We start from the raw sequence: 21,773 nt of genomic DNA on the forward strand, positions 1-21,773 counted from the left end.
ATATAGATGAGTTATATGCCCAGATGTGAATGGAAAATTGCCACAAGTAAAATTCCATAAAAGCAAGGAAACTATGAGCCTGATCCCTTGGGATTAAGGTCTAAGTGACCTAACAAGTAAGCAACCCAAACCAGCGGAAGTGCCAGTGGAGAATAAGGCAAATCTGGAATGAGGAGTAGAAAATATTGGCAAGGCCTTCAAAATCAGCTGGAGTATTGAATTCTGTGCTTGGTTCACTACTTCTCTTTAAATCTTTGGCAAGCTGCAACTGGCCATCATTTTGAAGGATTGTACTTGAACGTCCCCTTGGTGAAGACGAAGATAGTTGTTTTCTATCTGGATTTCATACAATGATGCAAGCAAATCCGAATCGTGCACGAGGTTGCCTGTCCTGGGCACAGTTTATGCGCTTTTCACTGCTAGCTTAACCAAAAGGAACATGTCTTCAGTTTTTGACCACCTGCTCAGTGGAGAGCTCCAGATACTGCCACCCCTGTCACCTTATCTCCTAATGCCACCAGCTTATCAGCCTCCCTCAAGGCAAAGACCAGCCATTAGCATGCCCCCATGGCCTCTGCAATGGAAATATCCAGAGTGGATCTTGCACCTATGTTCTACCAGACCAGACCCAGGAAGGTTCTGTCTCTACTGGGGCATTGCTTCCCCAGTGGATCCCCAGAGGAGACAGATTACATAAGTAGAAGCACAGAGGAGTTAATGTCCCAGAAGGTGAATCTCTGCTGGTGAAACAGAGAAGATGTATGAAACTGGCATATAAATCAACTTTCCTCCACCTAACAATCTGCTCCAAGGTGCAGAGATTCCATGTAACATCTCTGGAGTCATTTCAGATGGTCCCATAACCAGCTATGTTTTCTTGTGTAGTTCTGCTCATCTTGTTAGTGACCACCTCATGTCTGCTTTTGCTTTTTCCCTCCAGCACTTCCCTTCTTATCTCCCTCTGGATGTCCTGGGATTGCCTCACCTTCCAGAAAACCTGGATGGAGATGCAAAGCAAGGCTCTTAAATTGCAAAGGTTTTTTTGTTTGTTTGTTTGTTTGTTTACAGAGTGACAAATCAAAAGATGACCCACACAGCCCTAGCTTTCCTGATTGAAAAGATTACTGATTTTCCATGTCCATGAGTTTGTTTCTTTTCTGTAAATAGATTCATTTGTGCCACATATTAGACTCCAGATGTAAGTGACGTCATATGGGAGTTTGGGTTAGTAGATACAAGCTATTGCATTTGGAGTGGATAAGCAATGAGATCCTGCTGTATAGCACAGGGAACTATATCTAATCACTTGTGATGGAACATGATGGAGGATAATGTGAAAAAAAAGAATGTATGTATTTGTATAACTGGGTCACTTTGCTCTACAGCAGAAATTGACAGAATATTATAAATCAACTATAATTCAAAAAAAAAGAAAAAAAAAGAAGTTTAATGATTTTGGTGCACCCAGTAATCTTCTCTATTTTAATGTATTAATGAAGCTAATTTCTTTCCGTTTTTAAAACATATTGTTACTTTCTCACTTGGTCCCATTCTTTTTCACATCTTTTTTATTACTCTGGGGTTTTACATCTTTATTCTATAATTCTCATATATTCGAACTTTTTTTAATGCAAAGAAAACTTGTATTGGTCATTTGTCCCTTTTAGAATGTGCATCTATTTAATGTCATCTCAGAACAAACAGTGAATTCCAGGTTTCATCTAGATATCCCTGTAGCTAAGTTTTGATGTATTGGAGGAGTGTAATAAATTTTAAACACCAGTTTATAGGTTTATCCCAGCTTCCCTTAAGTTGTGGCCTATAGAACACTAAACTTTTCTGACCACACTTTGTCACACTTCTCTTGGGCAGTGAGGTGTACCCCAGTATCCCACACCGTAGTCAGGGTTTCGGTATTACCTCTCATCCCTCTCTCTATACTTCCTTTTAATTATTGTTTATAATAAGGATTCAGAGACAGCATAAATTGTAAACCCATGGTGCACTTATTAATATTAAACAGGACTACTTATCTACTATTTCTGTTATAACTGTGTGTTGGAAGTAAAACCCAAAACCTTGCATGTTAAGTTGAAATTTCACAATTGCTGTCTACCTCAGATGTCACCTAATAACCCTGCTTCTTCTCGACTTGGATATCTCAAGCTTTTGGGGATATTTGTTTTGATTGTTGCTGTTTTGCCTTGAATTTTGAATACCCTACCATCTGAGTCCCCAACTCTTCAACCTTCCCTCCTCATCTCCCTTTGGTCATGAACTTCCTTACTCTCCTTGTCCATTGATTACTTACTTCTTTTCCCATGAATGTTGTGTGATGAAAGCTAATCTATGGAAAAGTTGAGAAGGAGATTAACATGCACACAAGACCCCAGATCAAAGATGCAGCAACACTATATTGCCTCCCCACTGAAACAAAACAAAGGCACTTACAAGCATTTGAAAGCAAGTCACATTTTTACACACCATCCGTTATTCTTGTATTTAACAGGATGTTAAAGATTCTACATCTTCAGAATTTATTAGCTTGGTATTTAGCATGTTTCACAGCCAAAATAGCAAAGAAGTTTCATATTGCTGGTTAAATTAGCCTCATGAAAATGTTGTTCGGTAAAAGGTTACAGAAATGAATAAGAAATCTAACTAAGCAGCGTATTAAGCCATTTATCATTATAATTTAAAAAGGCATTCTGATGATTTAAATTAACTTGGCTAAAGGAGAGGGAATTAGATAAAAGTTAATAATTAAAGCATAGATGACTTGATTAGCTCTTCCTTTTGATAAAGAGGGGACAAACTATAGGCATATAGTATTTACTTAAGTTGTCTTCTTGGGAGAAACAGATACCAATAAAATTATACCTGATCATACCATTTATGGGGTTTAAATTACAGCTCTATTATATATAAGCCAGATTACCTGAATAGCTTGTGTTTCCTTTAGGCATGCTCAAAGCGCTTTCCCCATTATTTTCTTTTAGATTGTTGAAGCCTAGAACTCGGCCATTTTTCTATTGAGGTTTAGTATTTGTTTTGTTTTGTTTTTGATTGAATGGACTCTTTATGTATTAAGAATAGTAAACCTTTGCCATCTTTATGAAATTGTTATCAGTAATTGAAACATTTTTTAAAACTCTTTGACATGCAAAACTAATGTTTGTGTTGCCTAAACTATTTACATATTTTATATATATATACACACACACACACACACATATATATATAAAAACTATATATGTGTGTGTGTGTGTGTGTGTGTGTGTGTGTATTGCTTTTTAGGTCCACACCTGTGGCATATGGAAGTTCCCAGGCTAGGGGTCGAATCAGAACTGCAGCTGCTGGCCTACACCACAGCCATAGCAACGCCAGATCCGAGCTGCATCTGCAGCCTACACCACAGCTCAGCGCAATGGAAGATCCTTAACCCACTGAGCAAGGTCAGGGATCAAACCCACATCCTCATGGTTACCAGTCGGGCTCATTACTGCTGAGCCAGGATGGGAACTCTTAAAATAATTTTTTTTTTCTGATAAGCACAGAGCTTTCCTGAAAGGGATGGTGAGTCAGTTTTTCATTGGTTTGGCAACCCTGATTAAGTATTTTGTGTCTGTGGATTTAAGATCAAAATAAGTATTTTCTCCTCTTTTCTATCCTGAACAGAAACCAGGAGCTAAAAGAACTGGGTGAGCTTTCTCCACACTGGGACAATCTACGAAAAAATGTCCTTACTCACTGTGATCAAATGGTGAATATGTACCAAGACATTCTGACTGAACTTAGCAAGGAAACAGGTATGAAATTAATAATTTTACATATTCACAATGAATTGCATTTCATAGATGTTATTTGAAAACAATAACAAATATTGTTGTTAGGGACACAGAAGTGCCAAGATTAAAAAACAAAACAAACAAGATTTTATTTTGAACTCTACTATCTTGGCACGAAAATGAAAGAAGAGAAGATTGCAGTGTTTCACCTTCTGGTATCATTATCAGAACAACTGAGAATTTTTTTAAAATGTCCAAGAAAAAAAAAGCAACTCATACAGGATGTGTTTTTCTTTCTGAAATTCTTGTAACATTTTTCTATGTCAAATGTACTTTTCAACACACAAACACACTGTTTATTTATTAATGATGTTCATTTTTTTTTTCCCTACCTAGGGTCCTCTTTCAAATCAAGCAGCAGCAAAGGAGAGAAATCATTAGAATTTGTTCCAGTAAATCTACATCTGCAAAGAATGCATGTACACAGCCCTCACTTGAAAGGTAGTATATGTTATATTCTTTCTATTTTTTTTCTTTTTTTGTATTTTTAAGGCTGCACCTGCGGCATATGGAAGTTCCCAGGCTAGGGGTTGAATGAGAGCTTCAGATGCCAGCCTACATCACAGCCACAGCAACTGAGATCCAAGCCTCATCTTCGACCTACACTGCAGCTCATGCCAACACTGGATCCTCAACCCACTGAGTGAGGTCAGGGATCAAACCCGCATCCTTATGGTTACTAGTAGGGTTCATGACTGCTGAACCACAGCAGGAACTCCAGTATTCTTTTTTAAATGGACAAATTATGGTGTGTACTTCTTAAAAAGACTTGACTATTGGTAAAATTAAAAATTTCAGCAGTTATACAAAGATAAAAGTGAAATGATTGAAGCTGATAATGACCCTAAAGACTACAAAAGAAACCATTATATTTTCATTACTGTGTTTCTGGACAGTGCTTTGTAAATATGGCACCTGAGTGGAGTTACAAGTGACTATGCAAAATGAGGATTAGCTTTCTTAAGTATGATTGATGATGCTGAGTAGCTACCAATTATGCTACTGTTTGAGTTAGGTAAAAAAGAACAAAAGACTCGTTCATTTTGTATTTATCTTAAAGAATCAAAGCCCAAAGGTGTACTCCTATGCTGTTTTTCTGAGCATTGTTGTTATCTTCCTGATCAACTGAATCACCTCCTTCCCTATGAAAAGCAGGTTTAGCATAGAAGGTGGTGGAGTATTTTGATGTATTCAGTTATGAGATTTTTCAAGAAATTACATACAGATTTTCCTAAAATACCTGAATAGCACTAGAATGAATGATACGATGTTGTATTCATCGTCCCTCTATATAATATCTTGCCATTTCTCAATTAAATACATTTTAATATATTCAGGTTTTAAAAAGTTTAAAATCTCTGCTCGGCTTTAACAGCACCTGAAGTTTTATAATCAGAAAAGTTATTTTTTTTTTAATTTTGTGCATACTGATTATATATACAAAGCCAGCTAACATACAAGTTCAAGTGTAGTTAAAATCATTCTGATATGTAATTTTATTATCTTTGTTAACCTCTATCAACCAAATGAAATTTTATTATGGATCCTGTTCAACAAAAATTCTGCTAAGTGAAAGAACTGAAATAAAAATGAGATGGATTTGCCTAATAAATTCAGGAATTCTTCCTTGATTACTAAATGTTAATAATTTGAATATAACAACATCTCGGGTTTTTTTAAATCATAAAAACCAAAGTCTCAACAAGTCAAAAAGAAGCTAAAGTACTTAAAAGTTATCTGACAACCAATAGGTTTTTATTCTAATGGCCAATATGTAAAGACTTTTATGATATAGTGAAACATTTATAGATTTTAGAGTGGAGCAGAATTTCAGCTTTAGCACTTTATATATGACCTTAAGGCCATTATTTAATATTTCTGAGCATTGTTGTTCTCTTCCTAATTAAATTAACTAGAGCATCTAAAACATAGAATGAAGGTAATATTAGCACATGTGCAGTATTTGCCATCATTGGAACAAAATGAATCCTTCAGTTTTATGAGGGCTAGTAAAATTGGAGAAAAGTGGCTGGTTTACGACCTATTAAGAGACATTGAAATCTTTAATTTAAAAAGTAGCCAGATTTAAAGATGACTTACAGCAGCATTTTGTTAAAAAACAAACAAACAAACAAACAAAAAAACAAAACTCACTTGCAAATACTTAATAACTAAGGATGAAAAACAAAAACAAAAACAGAGAGAGAGAGAGAGAGAAGGATGACTCAGGTTAGGGCCATGAATGGGTAGCAGTATCTCAACCAGATAGTTCGTTGGAGGTCAAATTGATGTTTAAATGTGCATTCAAGTATTTGGTGATGATCCTTAAAATTCTTCCACCAAAAAAGGGACTTATTATTTCAGTGGCCCTTTGCCGTATACGTATTTCTTGAAAAAGAAAAGAACCGTTTTCATTATGCTGTTTTTTTCCAACAATATCTAAAAATAGACCAGAGCGAACCAGGATGATACAAGGCATTTAGTTTTTGTTTCTCTAATGTGAAAGGAAGAAACCAGCAACTAAAAGAAGGAAATTTAGAGTAGCAAGTAAAATGTCTTCTAATAGTTTAGTGGGATATGTATCAGTGTCCTAGAGCTTTCGTAGCAGAGTGCCACCAACTGGGAGGCATAAACCACGGAAATGGAATGCCTCACAATCTGGAAGTGGGAAGTCTGAAATCAAGGTGTTGGTGAGGCATGCTTTCCTCTGAAATCTATAGGCAAATCCTTCCTTGCTTCCTTCAAGCTTCTGGTGGTATGCCGGCTTCATTTTTCTTTGGTTCCTTGATGCATCACACCAGTTCTCCATCTTCACGTGTTCCCCTTTATGGCTTTACATCGTCTTTTCTCTATTTTTCTATCCAAATGTACCTTTTAAGGACCTATTTGATTAGTTCGAGTTGGATTAGAACCTGTTTTAATGACCTGATTTCAACTTCATTGCATCTGTAAAGACCCTACTTCCAAATAATGTCCTATTCTAAGATATCTTTCTTGAGGGGCACAATTCAACCCGTAGTAGGGGATATAAAAGAATTTCTTAATTGTGATGACAAATGTTAAACAGTGGAGAGAAAAGCAAGATTTTGGTGTTACAGAACTAGGGTACAACTCATCAACTAGAGGATTTTTGACAGCAATTTTCAGAAAAACCAGTTTCTTCCTTTTAAGAACTAAGGATAAAAACATGGGAAAGGACTAGACATTCCAACAACCAAGAATTAACGAAAAGGTACTGAATTCTATTACATATTGATTTTTCCCCAAGGTTACTTGTACACACACACACACGCATATATAATATACATGTCATATGCATATATACAAAACATTAAATATTAAGTTTACATGTTTTTTAAATATTTGTTTCTATAAGTTTATGTTTTCACTCTTTTTTGATGATTTTCATTTTTGCTATTACAGTCAATTTATGGTGTTCTGTCCATTTCTATTCTACAACAAAGTGAGCCAGTCCTACATAGATGTATATTCTTTTTCTCACATTATCCTCTATCATGTTCCATCACATGTGACTAGATATAGTTCCCAGTGCTACACAGTGGGATCTCATTGCTTATCCACTCCAAATGCCATAGTTTGCATCTATTAACCCCAAACTCCCAGTCCATCCTACTCCCTCACCCTCTCCCTTGGCAACCTCAAGTCTGTTCTCCAAGTCCAGGAGTTTCTTTTCTGTGGAAAGGTTTATTTGCACCATATATTAGACTCCAGATATTAGTGATATCATATGGTATTTGTCTTTCCCTTTCTGACTTACTTCACTCAGTGTGAGAGTCTCTAGTTCCATCCATGTTGCTGCAAATGGCATTATTTTGTTCTTTTTTTAATGGCTGAGTAGTATTCCATTGTGTATATATACACCACATCTTCTTAATCCAATCATCTGTCATGGATATTTAGGTTGTTTTTATGTCTTGGCTATTGTGAATATTGCCCCAATGAAATACAGGTGCATGGATCTTTTTCAATGAAAGTTTTGTCTGGATATATGCCCAAGAGTGGGATTGTTGGGCCATATGATAGTTCTATATTTAGTTTTCTGATGTACTTCCATACTGTTTTTCATAATGGTTGTACCAATTTATATCTCCACAAACAGTGTAGGAGGGTTCCCTGTTCTCCACATCCTCTCTAGCATTTGTTATTTGTTGACTTATTAATGATGGCCATTCTGACTAGTGTGAGGTGGTGCCTCATAGTAGTTTTGATTTGCATTTCTCTAATAATCAGTGATGTTGAGCATTTTTTCATGCGCTTACTGGTCATCTTTATATATTCTTTGGAGAAATTCAGGTCCTTTGTCCATTGTTTAATTGGATTGTTGAGGTTTTTTTGCTGTTGAGCTATATAAGTCGTTTGTATATTTTCGAGATTAAACCCTTGTCAGCTGCATCATTTGCAACTACTTTCTCCCATTCTGTAGGTTGTCTTTTTTTTTTTTTTTAATTATTGTGGTTTCCTTTGCTATGCAAAAGCTTTTCAGTTTGATTAGGTCCCATTGGTTTATTTTTGCTTTTGTTTCTGTTGCCTTGGGAGACTGACCTAAGAAAACATTTGTCCAGTTGATATTAGAGAATGTTTTGCCTATGTTCTCTTCTAGGAGTTTTATGGTATCTTGTCTTATGTTTACATCTTTAAGTCATTTTGTGTTTATTTTTGTGCATGGTGTGAGGATGTATTCCAGTTTCATTGATTTGCATGCAACTGTCCAGTTTTCCCAGCAACACTTGCTGAAAAAACTGTTTTCCATTTTATGTTCTTGCCTCCTTTGTCAAAGATTAATTGAATGTAGGCGTCTGGGTTTATTTCTGGGCTCTCTATTCTGTTCCATTGGTATGTCTGTCTGTTTTGGTACCAGTACCACACTGTCTTGATGACTGTGGCTTTGTAATATTGCCTGAAGTCTGGGAGAGTTATGCCTCCTGCTTGGTTTTTGTTCCTCAGGATTGCTTTGTCAATTCTGGGTCTTTTATGGTTCCATATAAATTTTTGGATTGTTTGTTGTAGTTCTGTGAAAAATGTCATGGATAATTTGATAGGGATTGCATTGAATCTATGTATTGCTTTGGGTAGTATGGCCATTTTTACAATATTAATTCTTCCTACCCAGGTGCCTGGAATATCTTTCCATTTCTTCGGATCCTCTTAATTTCCTTGATTACTAACAATGGAATATTAGAAAAGGAATATAAAAATAAAATACCTTTTAAAATTGTACCCCCCAAAATTAAATACCTAGTAATAAACCTGACCAACGGGGTGAAAGAATTATATGCTGAGAACTACAAAATATTTTAAAATTTTATAAACTATAAAATTTCATCAAGGAAATGTTTTTATAAGTTCAAATGTTATTATTTTAAATTGAAATTCAGGTGAAGTATGTGTTTTATAGACTATATCATCAACTTATAAATAGAGATTAAGATCTTAATTTTGGGAGTCTCTACAACTTACTTTTTTTATTTTGACCAAGTTTATAACCTTTCTGGACTTTTGTTTTCTTATTTGTAAAATAAAATGGTTAAAAGTTGTAGATGGTAGTCAGTCAGATTTTCTACTTGCTTATATAACATGTATTTAGCAGATTAAATGAATCATAGTAAAATTTATTTAGGATCCATTGTTACTGATTTGATTGTGTAGCTGAATTACAGACAACATTTTGCAGGGTAATGATGCAAGTAAGGTTTTCCAAGCCTTGGTATTTCATTGGTGAGTTATTTAGATATAGTCTACATTTATTTTCATTCTTACTATTAGTAAATTGCTTCTTTCCACATTTGATTAATATGCTTCCTATATTTGGAGAGACAGTTTTGCAAACAATAGCCAGCAGATTCACCAAATATAAGGCTCTTGTTTTTAGTTCTTGAAATAAGTAACTGAGCAGAACTAATATTGTCATGTCTCATACTGACAAATGCAATAACCTCCATTTAACTTCATGTACCCCTAGACCCATTAAGTTAATTTTTCATTCTCATTCATTACTTAAATTCAACAAACAGAATACCCACCACAATAGAGATCTTAGTGGTGACAAAAATAACTCAAATCCCTGAAATTAAGAAGAAAAGTTCCAGAGTTCCCATTGTGGCTCAGTGGATTAAGAACCCTACGGTGTGAGGATGGAGGTTTAATCTCTGGCCTCACTCAGTGGGTTAAGGATTTAGCATTGCCTCAAGCTGTGGGGTAGGTCACAGATGCAGCTTGGATCTGGCGTTGCTGTGGCTGCTGGCGTACGCCTACAGCTGCAGTTCTAGTTAGACCCCAGCCCAAGAACTTCCATATGCTGCAGGGGCCTCCTTAAAAATAAAAATAAAATAAAATAAAATAATTTTTAAAAAGAAGAAAAGTTCCCTCTCCAGTATACCTCAGTAAATTTTATCAGTTGTGAATATTATACATTATGGATTCTTGTGATAGTACTTTAAGTTATATGTTTTATTTATATATAGCAGCATATTATAATATATCGAGAAGAAAGAAAGGGGAAGGAAGGAAGGGAAGAAGAAGGAAAGAGAGAAAGAAAGAACCTCTTCTATTATATCATAAAGCCACAGTTAGAATCAGGTGCAAGTTTGGTTAGGATTTACTGCATAACTATGGATGAGTCAGCTAACTTCTCTATCCCTGTAACCTTCTAATCGCTACACAGAGGGAAGCAGGAAACAAGAGGAACTATTTCGAGCTCCCTGATTTCTGTTATCTCAAGAGTTCCTATGTATGACCTCGTCAATGAAATGTAATTACCTTCTAGATGTGTTTAACATTGATGCCAACTTGCTTGGACTATTTTCAAACAGATTTCCCTTAAAATTCCCTATTGTCTTGTGATTAATGTTGAAGTCATTTTCTAGGCCATTTTGAAGTCAGGAATGATGCTTAAATTGTTCCTTGAAATGAGATCAGCGTGTCTACATTTTTTTTTTATCACACTATTTTTATAGTTGTAGGAATTTTAAAGAGATCTTCTGGGAAAAAAATAGACTTATTATCTCATTTCTATTATTAAATGGCTTTTAAAAGGTTGTGAGGCAGACCTATTATTAAATTTCAGACCAATCTGGTATCTTTAGCTTGATGAGGCTCAACCACTTGAACTCCACTTTCCTAAGATGGTGGACTCTGCTATTTTCACAAAGCCAAGGAATTTTTGAAGCATAAAATATCAAAGAAAGAAGATGTACAGATGGTATTTTTAACAAAGAAAAAAGGACTTTGCACTGATTTTGCTTAACTTTTCTGTAAGATAAAATGTTCACCTTGATTTTTTATTTTTGGTCTCACTACCAAAAATCTGAAAGTTAAGGTCAATTCATGTCATAGAGATACCCTCACTTAAACAGCAGGATAAAATGAGGAAAATTTTTAAGCAAGACAACTATCACCGATCAGAAAATCTTAGAATTTTAATTTTTTATTTACTCTTTTTTTTTAATATCTGACTTCTCCTAGAGGAAAACAATGAACTGTACCTAATTCTAAGTAAATTTACAAGAGTCCACCTACTCCAGCCAAGAATGAACATAGTACTTTAAATATATTCCATTCTTAATTAAACTAAGAGACCAGAAAATAATTACCATGGTGTACATAGATCTATCTACTATTTTATTTTGTAGTAATTGCAAATGAAATTCAAGGATGAAGGGACTAAAAGATAGCTAATAGCTAAAAAACAAAGCAGTTTTCTTTGGCTTAAATTCATATTAATTCTGAGAATTGAGCTCAGCCACTACTATCTAATTGCTTTCTTTAGAGCCACTCTTAAGTTATTTATGATTGTGGGTTCAGTTCCAGTGTGGGGGGAGAGGTTTCTCCACCCCCTCATTTTGCCCAACTCTCCAGAGCCACCAACTAGGTGTCCTACAGTTCAACCCAGTTCTGACATTTTCCCAGAGATAGCATCGGATTCCCTAGGCAAAGGGCTCAATCCTGCAAGACCGCCCTCTACTTCAGATGCCAACGGAAAACCCAGGTTGTTATCTGTAATTCCAATCAACTGGCAATAAATCAGAGATTCCCTCAGCCCCTTCCTTGGGTTTGATGAATTTGCTTGAGCAACTTATAAATCTCGGAAAAATTTACTCGCTAGAGTACCTGTTTATTATAAGAGAATAAAACTCAGAAGAGTCAGATGGAAGAGATGCACAGGGCAGGGTGTGGAGAAGGGGAGTGAAGCTTTCATGTTTCTGAGTTCTCCCAGCATCTTTGCCTATTCAACAACCTAGAAACTCTCCAAACCCTGTCCTTTGGGGTTTTATGGAGGCTTCATTGCACAGACAATATTGATAAAATACTTGGTCGTTGGGAGCAGGACTCGTCCTCAGCCCTTCTTCCCTAGGGAAGTCAAGGAAGAGAGAACTGAAGGTTTCAACCCTCTAATCTCATGGTTAGATTCACTGGTAACCAGCCCCATCCTTGGTGCAGTCCAGGATGCACTCATTAACCTAACAAAAGACTACCTTTGTGGCTCTCAACACTTAGGAAACTCCAAGGGTTTGGGGAACTCTGTGCCAGAAAATGTGATGAAGATCAAGTTATAAATCACAGTATCACAGTTATCAGTGTTGAGGAGTTAACACCTCAGAGCAATTCTTTGGACCTCAAATGAACAGTCTTTAAGCCTAAGCTCTTTGAACCTCTATAAAATATGCTTATAAAATCCCAGCTTTTTGAGAAATGGATCTAATCCAGGTAGTTAAAATCAAAAGGCAACAGATAAAAGTGAAAAGGCAAAAGAGAGACCTTATTTGCTCTTTCTACATGTAGAAAGAAACTCAACCTATGGTCCCTGTAGAGAAAACCTCTTAATATGAGTGGGGTATCAAGTTGGCTTGGGAGGTGGGGAAATGGGAGACATGGCTTCTGGAATATAGAGAAGGTGCTACCCATCTAGCTCTGCTGAACCAGAGCAATACTATTTTCTACTTGCCTATTTGAACTGTATTCTATGAAGTCCAAAATTGAAGAATATTTGGGGAATGCCTCTGTAATTTACTTCTTGTTACCTTCACCACTGAGAACATATAATTATGGTAGAAAGTTAGTTCCCTGTCTCTTCTTCTTTGTTTGAAAGCATGATTCTTGTGCTACTGATTATTATGTAAGTTTTCCATAGAATTTCATTTATCCAATCTGCTTTGATTAACTTACTTTTACTGTCTTCTTTAAAATGATAGTAAATGGTAAAGGAAATTATAAAAATGATTATTTATTGAAAAGATGGGAAAGAAAGGACTTGGATTATGTAAACTTTGTAAAGGACTGGATATTCAGTGGGTAAATAAAAAGAGGATACAAATATTGTACATTTACTAGTAAATTTGTTTCTTACAGAGGTATGGATTAACAATTCTGAAGTTATTTTGTTTTTTTACTAGAGTTGACCAACTATGTAAATATATAGTTAAAGAAAGTCAAGTTTCTCTATGTCAATGAGAAAATTAGAAATAAAGAAGGAAGGTTAGAACTAATTTTGTGATGCTGAATTGAAGTCAGAGGTAACAGTATGGACTCATAGTTTTGTTGTTGTTGTTAGTATAGATAGATCAATAATTAGAAGGATAAATATAGATCTGTGTGCACAAGTTAGTATATATACATGTATTTTCTAGCTCCAGCTACTGAAAGGAATTGAAAGCAGTAGCAATGAGCATAACCGCTCCTAGTATTTGATTTCTGAACACCATTCTCCAATAAAAATGACTAGAGTTCCTTGGAAAACTGGTTGATTCCAAGGCTGAGGCAGGAAAAAATATGAGTATGGGGTGTTTTGTGGCTCTAGAAAGGAAAGTGTTCAAAAAACAAACAAACAAAAAAGAAAAAAAAAACAGAAAAAAACTGGAGCATAATAAATGGCATTAGAGCCAACCTGGAAGAACTCCTGGTGGGCAAAGCTAGAACAACTTAAACATAAAGCTAGGGATGGATTATGTATCAAAGAACAAAGTACCCATGAGCCTATATTGATGTTAATAAATGATTGAATAAATAAATGAATGAAGAAAAGGGTCAACTGTTCCTCCCAGAAGAATTCCATTTAATAAATGTAGAAGGAATGAGGGAAATGGAAAATCACCAATTGAATGCCAAATGAATGCTAAAATTGATGGGTGCAAGTTTAAATAGAAAGAGGATATTTGCATAGTCTTAAAATAGGGCCCTCCAAATGTTTAGGAACTTTACAGCGAAGAATCAACTGTAGGTAATGGCAGACATCACCTTGACCAACACAGGATGGTTAATATCAAGTAATATATATCAGCTTAACCTATTCCTGATACCACGTGCTGAGAAGGGCATAAGCACCTGCATAGTATCCTTCTCAGTAGTGCAGAACTTCTGTCTAATCATGAGAAAACATAAGGCAGACCCAAACTGAGAGACATTCTACAAAATAACTGACCAATACTTTTCAAAAGTGTCAAGGTCAAAGCAAAAGACTGAGAAACTATCACGTATTGGAGGAGACTACATGATGGCTAAATGAAAGGTAAATCCTGGATTGGATTATAAAAAACAGTAAAGGGCATTAGCGAAAAATGATCTGACTATATATCTACTTTATTTAATGGTATAGCACAAGATTAATTTCTTAGTTTGGGTACTTAGTCTATGGCTATGCAAGATATTAACTCTGTTCTTAAGTGCAGAGTATACAGAATTCTATTCTAATTTTGCGACTATTCCAGAAATCTAAAATTATGTTAAAACTTAAAGTGAAAAATATTCAAAGAGCAGTAAGATTGTTGTAGTTTTTTGTTTTGTTTTGTTTTGTTGTTTTTTTTGGCTGTGCCCACAGCATGCAGAAGTTCCCGGGTCAGGGATAAAACCCTTCACACAGCAGTGACCATAGCCACGGCAATGAAAATGCCATATCCTTAACCCACTGATCTACCAGGGAACTCCTAATGTTTATTTTTAAATAAAAATCATATATAAAGTGTACAACATGATGTTTTGATAGGCATATACATAGTGATTGAGGACTGCAGTCAAGCTCATTAACTAATCCACCTCCTCACGTAGTTAATTTTTCAGGAGAGGTGAGTTGTTTTTAAAGGAATTCTCTATTTCTTCCTGTTTTAGACAGCATGTTAAAATTTAATTCAAATTCTGTGGCAACCTTGATAGCAATTAATTGTAAGCTCTTTTGATTTTTATTTTATGTGATAAGAATGTTTAACACAAGATCTACCCTCTTGACAAATTGTTAATCATACAATACATTATTGTTAACTCTGGGTATGATGTTGGAGAGCAGTTTCCAAAGCTTATTCCTTTTGCTTTACTGAAACTTTACATCCTTTTGATTAGTGAGCTCACCTTTCCTCCTCTTCACTCCAGCCTCTGGAAATCACTATTCCACTCTCTGATTCTGTGAATTTCAGTGTTTTAGATATCTCATATAAGTGGAATCATGAAATATTTCTGTGACTGGCCTATTTCCCTTAGCATAATATCCTCAAGGTTTATCTATATTGTCAGATATTTCAGAATTGCCATGTTTTTAAGACTGAATAGTTTCCCATTGTATGTATACAGCGTATTTTTTCTTTATCCATTTACCTGCAGGTGGCATATATGTTGTTTCCATGCCTTGGCTATTGTGATTAGTGCTGCAATGAACACAGGAGTGATAATATCTCTTTGAGATATGGGTTTCAGTTCTTTTGTATAAATACCCAGAAGTGGGACTGCTAGATCATCTGATAGTTCTATTTTTATTTATTTATTTATTTATTTATTTATTTTTGGTCTTTTTGCCTTTTCTAGGGCCACTTCCCACAGCATATGGAGGTTTCCAGGCTAGGGGTCTAATTGGAGCTGTAGCCGCCGGCCACTGCCAGAGCCACAGCAACTCGGGATCCAAGCCCTGTCTGTGACCTACACCACAGCTCACGGCAACGCCGGATCCTCAACCCACTGAGCAAGGGCAGGGACCGAACCCGCAACCTCATGGTTCCTAGTCGGATTCGTTAACCACTGCCACAACAGGAACTCCCTGATAGTTCTATCTTTAGTCTTTTGGGAAACCTCTGTGCTGTCCTTCATAGCAGCTGCATCATGTTACATTCCAACCACAAGTATACAAGGGTTCCAATTTATCCACATTATGGCCAACATTTGTTGTCTTTTGTTTTATGATGATAGCCATCCTTACAAATGCGAAGTGATAACTCATTATGGGTTTCATTTGCATTTTCATGATGATTAATAACATTTAGCATTTTTTCATATCCCTCTTGGCCATTTGTATATCTTCTTTAGTGAAATGTTATTAGCTCATTTTTAAGCAGGTTATTAATTTTTTTCTTTTACTATTGAGTTATAGGTGTTCTTTACATATTTTAGAAGTTAGCCTCTTTTCAGATATATGGTTTGAAAATATTTTTCCCCTAATTTTGTGTATTTCCTTTTCACTCTGCTGGTTGTTTCCTTTCAATTTGATTTTGTTCCACTTGTTTATTTTTGTTTACATTGTTTGTGCTTTTTGTGTCATTTCTGTGAAATCATTGTTAAGACCAATTTCATGTGAATGCTTTCCTATGTTTTCTTTCTAGGAGTTTTACAGTTTTTAGGTTTTATGTTTAAATCCTCAATTCTTTTTAAGTTGATCTTTGCGCATGCCCTGAAGGTCTAGTTTCATCCTTTTGCATGTAATAATTATAAGCTCTGTTAATTTATAGACTGTGATCCATGAATGGATACATATTTATTCCATCCGCTGGAGATATATATATATATATATATATGTAAGTATACACACACACATATATCTATACAGATAAGTATGTGTGTGTGTGTGTGTATATATATATATATACACACATATGTGTGTGTGTCTCCAGATTCTAATATATTTGTTTTTAGATAACCTATCTAAAATTTTTATTCTTCAGTTAAGAATAGAATTCCCTGAAAGATCTGAAGACAAATATGATAAACTGAGTTGACCCTCAAAATATTTTTCATTTATTTATTGACATTTGTTGAGCACTTAAGACATATATGATGCCGAGGCATTTGAATGTTGTTCTACTAATATTTGAACTATCTGAAAAGAGGGATATAGGTATCAAAGGCTGTGTTGGGGCAGAGGGATTGAATGGTCCTCCATAAAGAAGTGATCCACTGCACAGAGGATGCAGAGAGGCTAAGATTGAAAAGGCTATAGGAATCCTGGCAAGCAAGGAGAAGGATCAGAATTAAGATAAAGATGATTAACATGGATAAGAGAGAATAAAATTTTGGTAGCAGAGTTGTTAGAATTGAACAGATATAGTGTTGGAGAGAAAGAAATTAAAAATGAGCTTGAGATCTTGAAGACTTTACTTTGGAAAACTTATAAGACTGAAGTATCTGCATGGACACAGGAAACCAGAGAGGAAGAGCAGGTTGGAAATGTCAGAACAAGTTCAGCTTAATTGCTGGTTGACACTCTGAGATGTTTATAAGACAGTTATGAATAATTATTTACTGTGGAAGAGGTCGAACTAGCCAGAGATGGGTATTTTATAGGCTTTGGTAGAAACATAGTGGTAGAACCCTCAAAGGGATGAGCTTGTAAATAGAAAACAGAATGGAACATTTATGTAACACAACTTATAAGTGAAAGAGCTGGGATCCAGAGACATGGATTCAGGATCCAGTCAGTAACTTAAACTATTGATTTTCCAACCCTGGATTAGAAGTCAGAAGTCCTTGGGTAACAAGGCTTTGTGGATTTGAGACAAAGTAGATAACTTCTCAAGGTCCTTGGGTTTCTTGTCAGATAAATGAAGCTGGACTAAAATTGAGTGTTGGTAACTTTGGGGTGATCTCATGACCTTTTGAGAAGGCTGTGACCCCTTTTCATGAAGTAGAACAGGTGCACCAATACAATTCACATCCACTCATGGACACCTTAAAACCCTTTTCTTAGCCCTAGGTTAAAATCCCCTGGACTAAGAAATATGAACATTTCACACATGGCTAATATGCTGCTATATTAAGAAAAGATGACCCCTAGTTGATTAGTTACTTCTTAAAATGTCAAGTGATCACCACTCCAGCAATCCATTAAGTGGTTGTTCAGTATCTGCCTCACTGATGGTTTGGCTTGGGTTGTATTTCTCTGTGTTTTGGGACTTTGATTTCTCTGAGTGCTGCTGAAGTCTTTCACTTGAAGACATATGTCATTAAAAGAAAAAAAACCGTTTCAGATGCATTTGGATTGAACCAATATAAAGAAGTTATGGTGTTTACCTGAAGCTAATAAAATAATTTGTTTTCCCTGTAAATGAGACCTGAAAAACAACCAAAATGTCAATACCAAAATCAATTTGAAAAAGATCTACTATGAAATTAGGTTTCTCAAATAAAATATAGTTTAACAAGAGGGCATTCAATCTGCCTTCCTTCTTATGGGGATACTTTTCATTAGAATGTAAAAATGATGGGATGTTTTGAAGCAGTAAACTCAGTATGTATCAAACTTGATGGTTTTCAAGATCAAAGGATTGAATTTCAATTTAAATGTATGGATTTTTATTAAAAAAAACAAAGTATCTCACTGGAAAATAGATCAAGTGACATTTTGTATATTCTTTCTATGTCACCTAAGGAAATTGCAGAATTCAATTGCATGTATTCAAAAGTGTGTAAAATCTGGTATACACAGGCAGGAAACTACTCTACAGATTTTTTTTTAAAGTGCATTAGTGCTATTCTGCCCTTGAGTCAAAGTGCATTAATGTTTTCATTTTTTCTCTGTAAGTTTTGGTAGAAAGACTGTTCATTATTGTTGAATTTCAATATGATTGCAAATTAAATGATGTAAAACTCAATAAAGTAAAATACACAAAAGACCAATTAACATGTTATCTCAGTAAGTATACAGAAGAATGAGAGAACAAACTGTTCTACACAGTAGCGTATAATTAAGATGTAGTCATAAATCAAGGAAATATTATAACTTGTTTAGGTGCACAGGTGGCTTTTAGAAAGATTGATTAGCTCTTCTGGCCCCCTTGAGATGTGAGTTCGTAGTTATTCCTGCAAAATTAAAGATTTCGCAAACTTCCCGCAGTGTATATGCCACAATGCAAACATCATGCTGGAGATAAATGTTTGCAAAGTGTTCATGTCTTTGTCCATTCCTGTTCCAGATGCTCTCTACGATGTCATCACTGTGGGAGCCCCAGCTGCCCATTTTCAGGGATTTAAGAATGGTGGTCTTCGGAAACTACTCCATAGATTTGAAACCGAAAGAAGAAAGTAAGTGATGTCAGGATGCAGTAATGATTTTTCCCTTCGGAGAAATTTGTATACAAGGTTAGAGTAGAGAAGCTTGGTCTGTCACAATGAATAGTTCTTTTTTTTCTTTAATCTTAATTAAAATTTAGTGGCGTATAAGTTGACTTACAATGTTGTGTTAGCTTCAGATGTACAGTGTAGTGGATCAGTTATTCATATACATATATCCATTCCATTCCAGATTCTTTTCCCAAGTAGGTTATGGCAGAGTATTGAGTAAATTACCTTGTGCTATATAGTAGGTCCTTGTTACCTATTTTTTTGTATAGTAGTGTGTGTATATGCCAATCCCAACCCGCTAATTTATCCCCTCCTACATTTCTCCTTTGGTAACCATAAATTTGAATTCAAAATCTTTGAGTCTATTTCACTTTTGTTAGTTATTTTGTATCATTTTTATTAGATTCTACATATTAGTGATCTATTTGCCTTTGTCTGACTTACTTCACTTAGTATGATCATTTCTATGTCCATCTATATTGCTGCCAATAGCATTTTCCATTTTTTTTGTTGTCGTTGACTGAAAAATATTCCACTGTATGTATAAATTACATCTTCTTACCCAATCTGCCGTTGATGGACATTTGGGTTTCTTTCATGTCTTGGCTATTGTACACAATGCTGCAAAGAACATTGGGGTGTGTGTCTCTTTTCAAATTATGGTTTTCTGTCAATAAATAGTTCTTGATGTCTCCAGCCCATTTAGGAAAGTAAAGTTGTTGACTTAAAAAAAAATACTTGAGGAGAAATTAAATGATAATAAATGAAATGACTGAGATAACTAAGCATATTGCTTATAGAGTAGCACTCTGCCAGCAGAAAATTTTTCTAGAAGCCATGCTATTAAAAAATAGTATTCTGGTATCAACTATTGCTCTTTCAATGGAATGGGGTTCAGAGAGAGATATAGCTGAAAGCATAGTCAAATTTAACTGTGAAGCTAAAGACACTTAATGGAGAACATAAGTCCTAATTTATGACTCTGACCCTACTAGCAATTTCCACTGTGGCCTGAGGCAAAGACACTTAACTGCCCTCTCATTTAATTATGCCATTTGAAAAAGAGCCATGATGTAGAACTCTATCACTTAAGTGATGAGATTAAAAGAGAAAATTTAGGGAAAAGGCAGGGCACAAACCCCAAAGCATTATTATCTCTGTTATTTATCATTTTAATATACTTCCTCAGCTTTTTGTTTGTTTTTAGCTACTTCTAAATACTGCATCAGTAGTTTATCCTGCACATACCAACCAATTGAGTTTATTCTTTAATACCTTCTGATTATGACTATACTTATGTAATTCATGAAGAGTGTTATCCAGGTGTGAAGAGTAACTTTTCCATTTCAAGTAGCTACTCTTCTTGGATTAAGAACTCAAAATTTTAAAACTTAGGGGAAAATATTTATTGCTCAGTCATAGTTGGTTTAGTAATATTAGAAAATCTGAGTGGCAAAACCAGAACCTTTTTTTAAGTTTTATGGCGTTTATCACGTAACCTTTGTTACTCAATGTTACGTGTCCAGATGTTCAGGAAAAAAAGGACTAAAAAAAGTTAAATTGTGTAGCTGATATACTGTTATATAAATGTATGTACTTATAATGCATATACCTACATATTACCTACATTTTTCTTTCTTTCTTATTTTAAAGAAATTGATTTTGTACTGGTACAACATGTTAACTCCCCTACAGTTCTTATTAAGATTTCTCCACTTTTTTGTTTTTGATTTTTTTGGGGGAGGTTGCTGGGTACATAGTTCTATGAGCCTGTATCACAGGTGGAGACTAGAGTAACATCACCCATAATCATCATAAATAACTGCTCCGTTACCACATGGAAACTCCATGGGTTATCTCTTAGTAGCCACACCCTCCCCCTAGCCCCTTCTGCTGCAGAAAGTTGTTCTGTGCCTTATTATTGCAACAAGGAGTGGATGTCAGAGTGCCACCTAGGGGCTCAGAGGGGAGGGACATCTCCTATTTGGTTTATAGAGGTTGAAGGTGGTTCATGACAGACCCCATGGGGAAAGGGATGCTATCCCTTTGCTGAAGTGAGAATAGGAGTGAAACATAGTTTTCTGCCTATGGCTTTACTGGGGAGGGAGGTTTCCCCATCGACCCCCTGATGCATCATCCTTTGAGTGGAGGGGACACCTCTGTTTCTGTGATATTCATCACCAGAACCGGCAGGTATGGTTAAAAGTTTTCTGTTCCGTTGGACGACCATTTTACTAGCCTTTTGATTTTTCTTGAGTGCCATCTTCTTTGGTGTTTTGCTGCATTGAAGGTTTCCCTGAACACAAGTTGTGATATATAGGAGGCAAGGAAAAAAACAAAACAAAGCAACAACAAAACATGGACCTCATTGTGATGTCATTTTCAAGTCCTAAGGCTTCTAGCTCATCTGCCTTCCTTTCTCTACCCCTTAGAATCTTCTGATAAAAGATTTATGTGTTTTGTCCAGAGTGGTTGTGCATGCGTGTGTCATTAGTAGGAAAAGTAAAATAGATTGTTTTTATTCCAACTTTGGATGGGTAGTCTCTGCCTTGAGAATTCACAATTTGTTTTTCTCAGTCACTTATTAAAGTACCTAAC

The 21,773-nt window shown here is 35.5% G+C and overlaps 1 protein-coding gene across 6 annotated transcripts in view; it reads left to right on the forward strand.

Annotated features, from left to right (window-relative positions):
• Positions 1-21,773, forward strand: part of INPP4B (inositol polyphosphate-4-phosphatase type II B) — a 694,433-nt gene that overhangs the window by 532,472 nt on the left and 140,188 nt on the right. For all 6 annotated transcript variants that reach the window (XM_047798897.1, XM_047798899.1, XM_047798894.1 and 3 more), the window contains 3 exons: positions 3,679-3,809; positions 4,185-4,289; positions 19,028-19,136. In XM_047798897.1, the coding sequence (XP_047654853.1) occupies positions 3,679-3,809; positions 4,185-4,289; positions 19,028-19,136 (345 nt within the window). The remainder of the gene's footprint in view (positions 1-3,678; positions 3,810-4,184; positions 4,290-19,027; positions 19,137-21,773) is intronic.

The sequence above is a fragment of the Phacochoerus africanus genome, chromosome 10 (assembly GCF_016906955.1).
Source record: "Phacochoerus africanus isolate WHEZ1 chromosome 10, ROS_Pafr_v1, whole genome shotgun sequence".
NCBI classification, from domain to species: Eukaryota; Metazoa; Chordata; class Mammalia; order Artiodactyla; family Suidae; genus Phacochoerus; species Phacochoerus africanus.